The 12,381-nt window shown below is 37.0% G+C and overlaps 1 protein-coding gene across 2 annotated transcripts in view; it reads right to left on the reverse strand.

Moving 5' to 3' along the window:
* Positions 1 to 241: 241 nt before the first annotated feature.
* The window catches only part of LOC126260043 (transmembrane protein 241-like), a 72,218-nt gene continuing 60,078 nt past the window's right edge, over positions 242 to 12,381 (reverse strand). For both annotated transcript variants that reach the window (XM_049957224.1, XM_049957225.1), the window contains 2 exons: positions 6,485 to 6,612; positions 242 to 2,434 (listed from right to left, as the gene is read on the reverse strand). In XM_049957224.1, the coding sequence (XP_049813181.1) occupies positions 2,092 to 2,434; positions 6,485 to 6,612 (471 nt within the window). In that variant the 3' untranslated portion in view covers positions 242 to 2,091. The remainder of the gene's footprint in view (positions 2,435 to 6,484; positions 6,613 to 12,381) is intronic.

Consider the following 12,381-nt stretch of genomic DNA (forward strand, 5'->3'; position numbering starts at 1 on the left):
TACCCTTCAACTTGGGCTAGTTCGCCAACCTCCACTGCTACACATTTATATATGTCACGCAGTACATTTTGTGAGGGATAGTGGACCTAGTCCAAAAATCTTAACTTTGGCCTTGCTCAGAATGTCTTAAGAACACTAGGACAGAATTTGGCAGCCACTTTGTCACAAAAGATATGAGAGATCCTTTGTTACAAGGAAAATGTGTTTTTCATCAGTACATGTTAAATAATTTCACCCCAAATAAGCAGCAGTGAACAAATTATTTCAGTATATTTAAATACATATAAAATACAGAACTGAACTTTTTTTCATCCACATAACAATGAGCATTTAAGGCTAGGTAACTTCAGGAATGTCTGTCTCTACAATATCCATGTTTCCTTTCAGTCTGAGTTAACTGTAGATGAGATTACAGAGATTTTAAATAATACAAGTGAACGTGACTTCTCTCAACCTGAAAATTCTTACAAATGATAGAAATTTCCCCAGATGCTACTTCTACTCCTGAGATGCTGCAAATGTAAGATATTTTTGAGTCAGTAAATCTTGAGGATGCCCTCTAAGGTATAGCAATGTCATGGATTAATGGGGACTTTATTGCAGAAAGTCAGTCTTTTGTGGAGCTTCCAGCAGTTGATCCTCAAGAAATCCTCCCGGTTTGGAGTATTTTAAATACCTTATGGTACACTGAAATGATGAAACTCACTCTTCAACAAACTAGTATTTATAGAGCTTGGAAATAGAGCAATGTTTATTGGCATTCCTGTAATTGAACAAGAGCAGTTTTCAGGTATGTAGTTGCAAATTAGACTTTGTTCAAACACCTAATGTGAGATGTCATTCACAAACGAAGATAAATACAATCTGGTTGTCCAAGTAACAGCATAAAACTACTTTTTAAAAAATCAACACAATTTCCTAGGCAACCTTACTGATTTTTTCTTTTTTCTAAGTTATGGAAATTTTACATTCACTTACTAGGTTCTCAACAGTTTGCCTGTTATTTCCTTATTGGAATCAGTGTATTGAAAAAGAAATTACAGCTTTCAAAGGACACAGCAGTCTTTGACAATATATTCAAAACAAGACAATAAGGTAGGGCTTCAAAATGTTGGCACACACTGGTTTCTCAGGACATTTTTATCACTCGATACATACCAAGGTGCAGCATCTAATGTAACCACTTTGAAAATGTCTTGGTTACAATATTGTAACTAAACTAACTAGAGAACCAGAAGACAATCACTTTTTTAGTGTGTGTGTGTGTGTGTGTGTGTGTGTGTGTGTGTGTGTGTGTGTGTGAGGGGGGGGGGGGGGAGGGGGGCATGCGAGCATCTGTGTGCATGCGCACGTGTGCGTGGGTGTGTGAATGCAAATATCTCTGGCATTCTGAAAGAGGTTAACTTCACTGCAGGAATACGAATTACTGATTTTTCTTACGCGTCAGGAAAGTGAAGTTCAGCTAAAATAGCAGTTTCATTAGCATAGGTTACATTCACTTTTACAGATAAAAAAACCAAAACAGGCATTTCTGAACATTACAATGAAAACTTGCATTTCTTAACCTATGGGAACATATACATCTATAAAAAAGGAAGCCATTCTTGTGATTTCAATAACTGTCATAAGTCTGATAAGAAGCAATAGAGTAAAACGGTACTCAGTGATAAACAACATACAAGTTTCCTAGCACACTCAATGAAAAATAGCAAAATCCTAGGAGGAAACAGTTTTGCTTGGATGAGGAATGTGCAAGTTTCAAATGAAAGGAGACTTTTCTCTCAAATTTAAGGTACATAATTCCCATTTCTCATAATAAGGTACATGATTTCCATTTGTCATAATCTGAAGTTTTTCCTTCCAGCACCACAATGTACAAAAAAATCAATATTAACAAACATAGTCCCTAACACAATAATCAAGTACTTATAATTGAGCACTGAAATATAGAAAAAAATGTCTTTGTCAGTTCTTTTGCAGAAGTCTTGACTTATTTCTGCTTACAGAAAAATAAAAAAATAAAAAATTCATCTATGGTCAAATTACAATAAATGCAGTTTTCTATCTGGAGAAATATCAGCCTCTTGACAATCATACTGATAGTAAATCTGTATGTTTCTCTTTTGGTTCTACTTCATCTAAAGATGGTACAATGGTTGCACAAACGAGACCTATCACTGCGACTCCAGACACAGTCTGCCAGTCGGGACTATGATGTCCAAATACAGGCACTGCTAACAAGCAGGCAACCATACGTGCCACAGCATTAGCCTGTGGAGCGGCCCTTGTCTGTGGAGCCCATAGCTGCAGACATGTTCCCAGCACTCCGCTGCACAGACAACCAATATAGAATCTTATCTGCCGCCTGTGGCGGAAGTGCAACACGGAGAATGCCTCCTCCAAGTAAAAGCTTGCAGGGGCCAACACGACAACACTGAAATACACAAATACAATATATTCATTATCTGTTCATCATTGAAGTTCCAAATTAACAACAGTATGCTTATAAGAGTACAATAAAAAATTAATGTACGGACATAAAACCATGCCCTATGCCTACAATGACAGCTGTACTCTGCTGCTGTATATCCAGTGTTTAAGCCACATGAGTATGGCATGTGCAACAGAATGTTTAAACACAATGTTGCAGTATTTATCCAGAGTTAAGTACACAAAATTATATAGTAGAAAATTTTCTACAGGAAGATCGACATGCAGTGATACAAGCCACAAATCCCATTATTTCAAGATTTACAGTGCTAGTATCCTTATTGTGGAAAGTTACCATTTGTCTTCCTAGCCCTGAAAAGCCTGAGACATGACGACAAGAGACGCCAACTTCTAGACATCTTGTGAACAGGGAAGTGTAACATCTGCAAGCAGTACACCCTCATGGCATGCAAGTGTGTGTGTGTGGGGGGGGGGGGGGGGCACACACTTGTAAAGTCATTTCTAGAAATAACATGCTTGTAATTTATTGTGTGATTCAATACCTAACAGCTACTAAATTCCACAAGACTTGATGATTAACTCTCAAGAGCTCATTTGATTTTCATTCTTTATGCAGTGTGAAGACTAAGTCACAAAATCTTTGGCCCACCATGCACATTGCTTCCAACATTGACAGCTAAGATAAAACATATAAGTTTCATAATCTCTTTCAAATAAAAACTATTCTGAAGTATCACACTAGTTCCTCTTGTGCTAAAAACTGTTGCTCTCCTATTCCCTATACTACATAAACAGTTAATGTAAGTCTTCAAATCGATATCGGCTGCCATTCAGTTAGCCGTAATTTCAAATACACGGGTTGTCCAGTTACGCCACCTGATTCCTACAGCTGCCATCATGGCATGAGGGTGCTGCCATGAACAATTACGCCAATGCTGCCAATGAGATGCAAGCATCCCCTCTCTGGATATCCAGCAGCAGATGTACTTAAATTTACACATTTATGCACTGACCCCATTTTGTATGTCTGTTATTTACAGACTTTCATAGTGGCCAGGCATCTTCTGAATAGACATTCTATTGATGAGTGACAGATTTATAAATCTCTTGTATCCGTATATATTTCTACATTCAGATCTACTGTTAGCAACTGATGTTGCAAATACAGCAACAAAGTTATGTATTATTTTTACTAGTTAATATCAGATGTAGAATAAATTAATATCAGAATTCTCTGTTCATAAACAGCATCTGTTCCTCACTCTTGTATCCAATAAGGAATCCAACAGCAAGCAAGGGAAGACACAAAATCTCTGGCCAGTTCCATTTCCTATTGTTGCTGAGACAAAGTAGGTACATTGAACTTGCAGTTCTTAGTCATCTACCACAACTACAGTCATCATCAGACCTCCAGCCGAGAGTGTGTACAAAAGAATAGGTTAATGGCATTCTTAATATACCAGGCAAGTCATAGCATATGAAAATCCTTGAGATATTTAACATCTGGTACCAGACACACTGACCACAGGTTGCAATTGAAGCAGTTCTCTAATAAAATACCTGCTTGCACAATAATTTTTTTCCCATGTACGACCTCACTTTCAAAACTTCCCTGTTCTATAAATTGATGTTCCACTGTTGGGAGAATTGCACATGTACACTGCCATTTCATTAATACTACACTGGTTCAACTTTAATACTCTTCTATACCAGCATCTCAGGTTACCTGTTCACTATCTGGTTCAGTTCATTCCATAATTGTATTATAACAAATCACAAAGTACTGAGTATTAACTGCAAGACATTTAGATAATTTTAGAGATTAATGTGCCCTTATACAGAGCAACGAAACACACACACACACACACACACACACACACACACACACACACACACACACACACACACACACAAATCAAATCAACTAACCACTGAAGCTGCTAGAGTAACATGATTTTATCACAGATTATGCAATACATCTACCCTCTTGGCTAAACTTGGTACAGGAAATTTAAGTATTTTCCCTGCCTTTCTGTTAAAATTAGGGATTAGCTATTGGAAACTCAGGTTTCTCACATTGTGCTTTGGTAACAGTTATTTATTACTACAGGTTTAAATGATCACTTCCATTACTAATGTTAGGCTATACACTTTGGAACTCAAATCATGACGATGCAAGATTAGCTTGTCCATGATCTTCTGAGTCCTGCTGTGCAGTATGGGATCTGTATCAGATAGGATTAAAGCTCCTGTCATTCAGCTGAGACCTCAATCATCCCAATAAGCCTCACAAATCTTTGTGTAACTGATACCATGAATTTAACAGTTTAGTGCCCATAGTAAAATTGTATGAGACAAGTGCAGGTAACAGTCATACAGTAATTATATTTTAACTACAGTAAAGAAAAAAAATTACAAAAATGCCTTAAACTTACTCTCTCACGCGCGCGCGCACACACACACACGCGCGCACACACACACACACACACACACACACACACACACACACACACGCACACACACACACACGCGCGCGCGCGCGCGCGCGCGTTGGCCACCCTCCCTCTCATTACAACGTAAAATTCAGTTAGTTAAAACGTGGTATATGGTGTTTTGCAAGCCACAGACATTATAGACAAGAAAGAAGGGGGGAGGGGGGGGGGCACAGGAGATGACCTCTCACCAGAGTTTTATGGCATTATTAGGGGTCAATGCCCACTATAGACGCACCAGACTGACCGGTCTGAGCTCTGTGTTAAATGGAAGGTGAATCTTGAAGAAACAACTGGGGAACAATACTGAACAACCAAGGCAGTCCTCTGTTTTGAACCATCAGTGTACACTGCTTTAAAACAATGGTGTCTTTCTAAAATGTTATAAAACACAGATTTAAATGTTAAATCTGGAGTGCAATCTTTCTTAAAGTTTGTCATATCTAAAATAGTTCTTGGTCTCTTTAAGAGCCAAGGTGGAGATCTGCCCCAACTGTGGTATAAAACTTTAAAATCTCTAAAAGGCAATGTTTGACAATAAATACTTTTCTTTGTCTGTAAGTGGTCACTTCCTTGTTTGAGAGGAGGAGAATGAGATACCCAGACAAACACATTTGACCTTCCAGAAAGTATAAAACAGTTGCTTCATAGGAAAAAACAAAATATATGAAACGGAAACAGAATTTTTGTATATGTCGAAAATTTAATGCTAGCCCTTGATTAGGAAAGCAAGAAATAATAATAAGTTACAATTTGGGATTGAATTTCCTGAGTACTTATTCACAGGACCAATACAGCGCACAGAAAAATAATTTAGAAAAACAGGAAAGAGCCTAAACTGGAATGACATCATTAGTCCTGATCATTATTGTCTAGGATCATGTCTCCCATGTACACGGAATTCATATCCTTTTCATACATATTTTTACAGACATTACTTACATATTATTATGTTGTTTTCCTAAAACTATATTTCATAATACTCTATAGAACTGACTACATACAGGGTATTTATAAATGAATATCGGGGTTTTAACACTTTACAATATTTATTACATTAAACTTACAATTATAAATTATGTGTCAAATGAAAGAGCAACTCAAACAGTTTTACCAACAACCTTATAAATGTTCAATGTGAGCACCATTTGTCACTGGGCACACATCAAGTCTATAGCCCAAGCACTGGATAGGTCGCAAGGGGCCCAATGACAGGGCTTGCTTTGCATGGCCTTCACGTTCACCCGACCTAACACCATGCGATTTTTTCCTTTGGGGCTTCAACAAGGATCGTCTGTAAGTGCCTCTGCTACCAGCAGACCTACCTGAATTAAGAAACTGGATTGAAGCAGCTGCTGCTACAAACACTGAAGACACACTTATCAATGTTTGGGAAGAACTCGCCTATAGACTTGATGTATGCCATGTGACAAATGGTGCTCACATTGAACATAATAAATATTATAAAGCGCTAAAACCCCGATATTCATTTATAAACACCCTGTATATAAAGGTTAAAGCAGCGACACAAATAAACTTACCTAAAAATGTTGCTATAATACAGCTTATCTGTCTCTGTGTAGTGACTGTCAGTTATCCTGCCATGCAGAATTTGAGCTGTTATGAAAACAACATGTGCCAACAGCCAGGTGTATCCCGAATCTGCAAACTGTCCAGGTATGATTTTGAATACTGCAATAAAATGGAACAAACTGTTGACGACAACAAATTGAAATTAATATTTAATAGCATATATCAGCAATAAAATTGTCACACAGTCATTTGCAGTTCTGTTTCTTTGACATAAATCCATTTTTGTGCTAATTTCTTTTACCACAAGTTAAGAAATTAACTTTCCTACAGATTATATCTTCCTCTTTAAATGTTTAAGTAAGAAATAAGAGAAAATAATAAAAACAACTATTCTGAGCCATGTAAGCATTCCACTTAAATTGACAGAAGATGATGCAAAACAGTCTTCCACAATCTCTATCATCAATTCAGCAATCCACTGCTGTGTTTGTGTGTGGGGGAAGGGGGGCGGGAGGTGCTACTACTTTAATTTCAGCATTCAGTACTTTCATGTTGCCCTGCTTGTCCACCTACCCATTTATTTGTTCTATTTTTATTTCTTTGATTGCTATTAATAATTACTGATAAGTAAGTCTCAGCTGTCAATTTCTTTTTTTCTCTTTCTTTACAAGTTATGTCTCACAATTACTACAAGTCAAAACAGACATAACTAGCTAAAGACAAAACTTGTTTTTAAGAACTATGTAGCACACCAAAAAAACACTAAGTGGTTTTTTACTCTTCTATTTATTTATTTTTTACATCTGGTTGTTCCCCCCCCCCCCCCCCCCCCCTCTGTGGTCCCAGCTGCAAGAACAGGTCCATCTGGTCCGTCTATTGACTTCGTTCTCTTCTATGTGATGGTTTTATACATTTGTTGCTTAATATAACTGATTTTCAGGGATGCTTTCAAATTTGCTTTACTAAGTTTATCTGCACTATAAGCAAGCACACATACACAGGCCTACACCCCTGGATTAACTGTGTGTATTTTACTATCACTCAGAAAAGGATCATTCCGAAAGCTATTACTTTTTTAAAAAAATTTTTAAAGCAGAAAACTGCACTTGCCAAGTAATGATCCTAGCTAATATCAATGTAGTCCCTTAGCTATCTCTACACAGTTTGAAATGTTTCTGGAGGTCTTGGAAGTAATCAGCAAATTTTCAACTGTGATGTTTGTAAGCTCATTTGTTACAGCTTGTTAGATGTCTGTGATATCTTGATGAAGCTTTCCTTTCAGTCAACTTTTCACTCGCAAAACAAGGAAAAAAATTGTAAGACAAGAGGTTGGGCAAATATGGCGGATGAGAGATGGGAACAACAAAATGTCTGGCCAGATAATTGGTAATAGATAAAGCAATGTGGGGGTCTTGAATTGTCATGCACTAAGAACTAGTGCGGAGAATGCCAAAAACTAGGGTGGTGATGCTGAATTGCTTGTCACAAACATTTCAAGACTTCAATGTAAAGAGTTTGATTCACTGTTTGAGCTGGAGGAACATACTTATGGTGAACTAATCCTTTACTAGCAAAGAATCTGATCAACATTGCCTTTGCTCTCGAAGGTTGTTGTTAGACTTTTTTTGAGGCTGGTGATACAGGACTCCGCATTCAGCACTTTTGACGCTTCATGTGAGGGGATACTAGTAACACCAACTTTCATCCCCAGCAACAATCTTTGGAAAAACTATGGATCATGTCTAGCTCTATCCTAAAGTGTAGCAAAAATTCTTTGTCTTTCCTCTTTCCGTTCATCTGTTAGTATTCGAGGGATGAGTTCTGCACTAATTTTCCATTTCCCTAAATCTTAGCGTAAAATCTTATGACACAAATGATGAATCAAATTAAGTTCTTCTGATACTGCATGCACAATTACATGATGGTCTTCTTGCAATAACTGCTTTACATGCTCCACATTTGCATCGGTATGTGCTGTAGATGGGTGGCCAGCTCTGGAGTCATCTTGCACTAAATCTCTCCTTTCATGAAACTTTTGTGCTACTCAAAAACACAGCTTCTTGAAAGTGCCTCACCTGCATATGCTTGCTTAATCATTGTCCACATTTCATTAGGCATTTTACCAAGCTTAACGCAGAACTTAATGTTCACTTCTTGCTCACAATCAGCATCAATTGTGTCACTGTGACTAATGCACCAAGAACCCAAACAACATGTTACTAAGCACAGCCCTGCCACACAGTGAGTTTATGCGGAAACATGGCCAAGGTCATTTCAAGCATGCAAACATACCAGGTAACATAAAAACATTTTTTCCTTTTTAGTATTGAAAACTCAGAAAAAAGCCTGTCATGGATCTTTTCTGACAAAGAGTGTCGAATAAATGAATGCCATGTCTCAAGGGCCATTTGCACAGACTATGTTGAAACTGACTCAAAAACTACTCCAGCTTTTATGAATATTAAGTAAAAATTTAAACATTTCTACTGAAATATCATCAATTCTACATACCTTGCCTTTCTACAAACTGTAACTCATTTTATACACCTCACCTAGACATCACTTCCTGACAGTCACTACTTTCATTACAAACTAATTGCTTCGGCTTCATCTCAAACTACCCAAACATTTACAGAAGTCATCAAATGCTTCTAACAATTTTCCCTCCACCATAAGTTACTGTGCCATTTTTCATCTTATCCAATGAAATGTCATTTCTACTCACCATAAGTTATGGGGTTGTTTCCTTCATACTCCTTTTGTTTACACTTTTTTCTCTTATCAGACTGTAACTGTACCTTCAGACATCCTTTCAACACCATTTCATAGTATTTCTATTAACTCAGCCTATTCTATACGGTGTCTCAAAAGAAAGTTTATATCTGATGTGTCAAAACAAAATAGAGGCTGAAGTCTGTCCACAAAATCTTCATGTATTTTTTAAATTTACAGTTTCGGAATTTAGTCCTCAAACATAATGTCATTTAAATGGAATCCTGCAAGCCTATGGCACTCATTTAAATGATGAACAAAATTTTGCATGGCGGCTTCACTGCGGATATTTTCTTTCAGTTGCTCCAAAGAAGTTGGATTATTGAAATGCACTTTAGATTTGACATATCCCCATAACAAAAAACTGATGGGGCTCAAATCTGGAATGTGAGGGACCAGTTTATGTCACTCCTCCAGAAGATCAGTTTGCCAGGGGAAATTCCACGAACCCGTAGTATAGACACATTTGACAAGTGTGCTCTGGCTCCATCTTGCTGAAACCATATTCTTTGGTTTTAGCCGACAAAGTTTTACAATTCAGGCACCAAAAAGTCATTTAACATCATCACATAATGTTCTGAATTCACTGTAACTACACGACCACTCTTGTTGTCGAAAAAGACTGTCCCAATTACTCCTTGAGCTGACATCGCAGCCCATACACTAACTTTTGGTGAATGAAGAGGTTCCTCATGCTTCTGTTTAGAATTCATTGCACTCCAGTAATGGCAGTTTTGCTTATTGACATGACTGTTCAGCTGAAAATGAGTCTCATCAGAAAACGAAATGTTGTTAAATGAATGACACTCAGTCACATCGTTAATGAACTGCAGTCTATATGTCTGGCTACCTGAAGCTTTAATTCTTGCACCAACTGGATATTGTAAAGATGCAGTTTAAGGTCTTTTTGCAGAATTTGGTGTTTTGATGATCTATGCACATTTAAAGAACCTGCACAGATGAAAATGGGGAAGTTAGGATTGTCATGAACAGATCAATTTTCACTCTCCACGGATTCGGTCGCTCTTGATAACCTTGGTCACCCAATTTTCAGTTTGGTCAGTGTTGAACTAGTCTCCTCAAACGTTTTTATCCATTTCCAAATAAGGGGAACACTTGGAACATCATTTACAGTCTGCAATCCACAATCACTACAAAATTTCCTCCATGCTAGTCACAAAATCACCATTTTTATAAAATTCTCGTACTCAGAATATGCAGTCTGCCCCTGAGAAGCACTCCACATTTATTAATTCCTAAAGGCCAAGCAAACAATGAATGTACATCCAACTCTGCTCTGATTTGATATGCATGCACAGAGAGCTCTTCAATTACAAACTTTCTTTTGAGACACCCTGTATATTTTTCTTTATTGTTTGCTCATAATTCTCAGTTTTTCACAGTTTCCTCTTTCTATCTAAGATGCTTTTCTTTTTCCTTCTTCATACAGTATTTGCAACATTTTTTGGTATTTTTTAAATAACTTTGTTAAGCAATTATCCTCTTCATTTATGTCCACATGATCTTAATTTTCCAAGATGCTGAACTTGTTGCTGAATTTGATAAAGTGTACTTCACTATTAAGTGAATTCTCTTAATCAACATTTCTGATTCTCTGCCTAATATGGTTGCTTCTTTTGATTTTTGTGTCAATTTTTACTTTTGGTCTTAAAAGGTTATGATCAGTTGAAAATCTAAAATGGTTTCAGCCTACCTGCTCAATTTCTTCATTGTCTGATAAATATAATCAGTTACAGTCATCCGGCACGCTATTTTGTCATTTTTTCACTACTCTCTATGTAACCTTACAACATACAACATTTGGTTTAACTTCTTTTCCAAATCCACTAACCTATCACTCCTTCATAAAATTCTGTGATGTACTGTCTCTTGAATAAAAAAAATGTTTAAGTAGTTGGATTTTTAAAATCCAAATCATTGTTACGTGTAATTGTTTGTTACATTATCTAAAGTACATTAAGGTCTGACTGAATCACAACACACTTGATAAGTACTTCATCTCCTTCCACTGACAACAAAAAATTTGCCACGGTGCTCATAAACTGCTGTTTTATTCAGCAGTGAAGCAATAAATAATATAAAATGTACGAATCCAACTGTCTACTTTTACAATCTAAACTAACAAATAATAACTCATCTTCCACAATTCATTCAAAGCACTAGTCTCACCTACACAGCAGTGTTTACGACCATACATAGGCAAACCTTTGATACAGTGACAACAGAAATCCTGATGCTCGTACTGCTACAGAGGACAAATCCCATGGGCACCCAGTCATGGTGAGCTCGCTACCAACGAATATACTGCTGTCTCAATACTGATCATCCTAACAATGACTGTCAGTCATATAGCTATTGTGTGTGTGTGTAATTATTTAATTAGCTGAGGTAACAAGAGAATGCTCTCTCTTCATCGTGGTGACTATCAGAAATTAAACTGCTCATAACTGAATACACATCAAGAAATGAATAGATATTATGGGGTGAAAAAGTGGCTTAACTCAGAACTGGGAGGAGAATCCTTAAGGGGAGCTGGAACAATGAAAATGACAAAATTAGTGTATTTTGTTTTCTTTTTCATTATAAAATTATTTGGAGTTTTCTGAATAAAACAAATCAAGTTTCACCCTTCTAAGTGAATTCTATGTGCATTATTTATCGCTGCAAAGTTGACGTGCCGCGTAAACGGTTGTAGTGACTTGGTGTGTCACCTCCGACGGCGCTGCTCGCTGGCTGTAAAAATGTGCACCATTCCAGCAATAGTGTGTTTAAGAAAAGGCACAATGAGTGGAAGAAGAAATCTTTTGTTGTCTCGAAGGGAGATGCTGCTGAGACTGCTTCACCAACTACTCCAAATGAATGTGATAGAACTTCTTCCAGCAAGAAACTTTGTGACAACAAAGAAAAATTTGAGAACTATGAAAGTGACAGTAATGATGTGAATGGAATAATTAACATTTCCTTGCTCTCTAATATTTTGAAACATAACGTATTATGCCAAGTTTGCAAAGAAAGATGACTGGAATTGAAAATAACTTCACACATTGGTTTGGCATGTAAAATGTTATTGAAGTGTAACAAATGTGCTGCAGAAGTTTCATCTTCTAATTTT

Source organism: Schistocerca nitens, chromosome 5 (genome assembly GCF_023898315.1).
Source record: "Schistocerca nitens isolate TAMUIC-IGC-003100 chromosome 5, iqSchNite1.1, whole genome shotgun sequence".
Taxonomy (NCBI): domain Eukaryota; kingdom Metazoa; phylum Arthropoda; class Insecta; order Orthoptera; family Acrididae; genus Schistocerca; species Schistocerca nitens.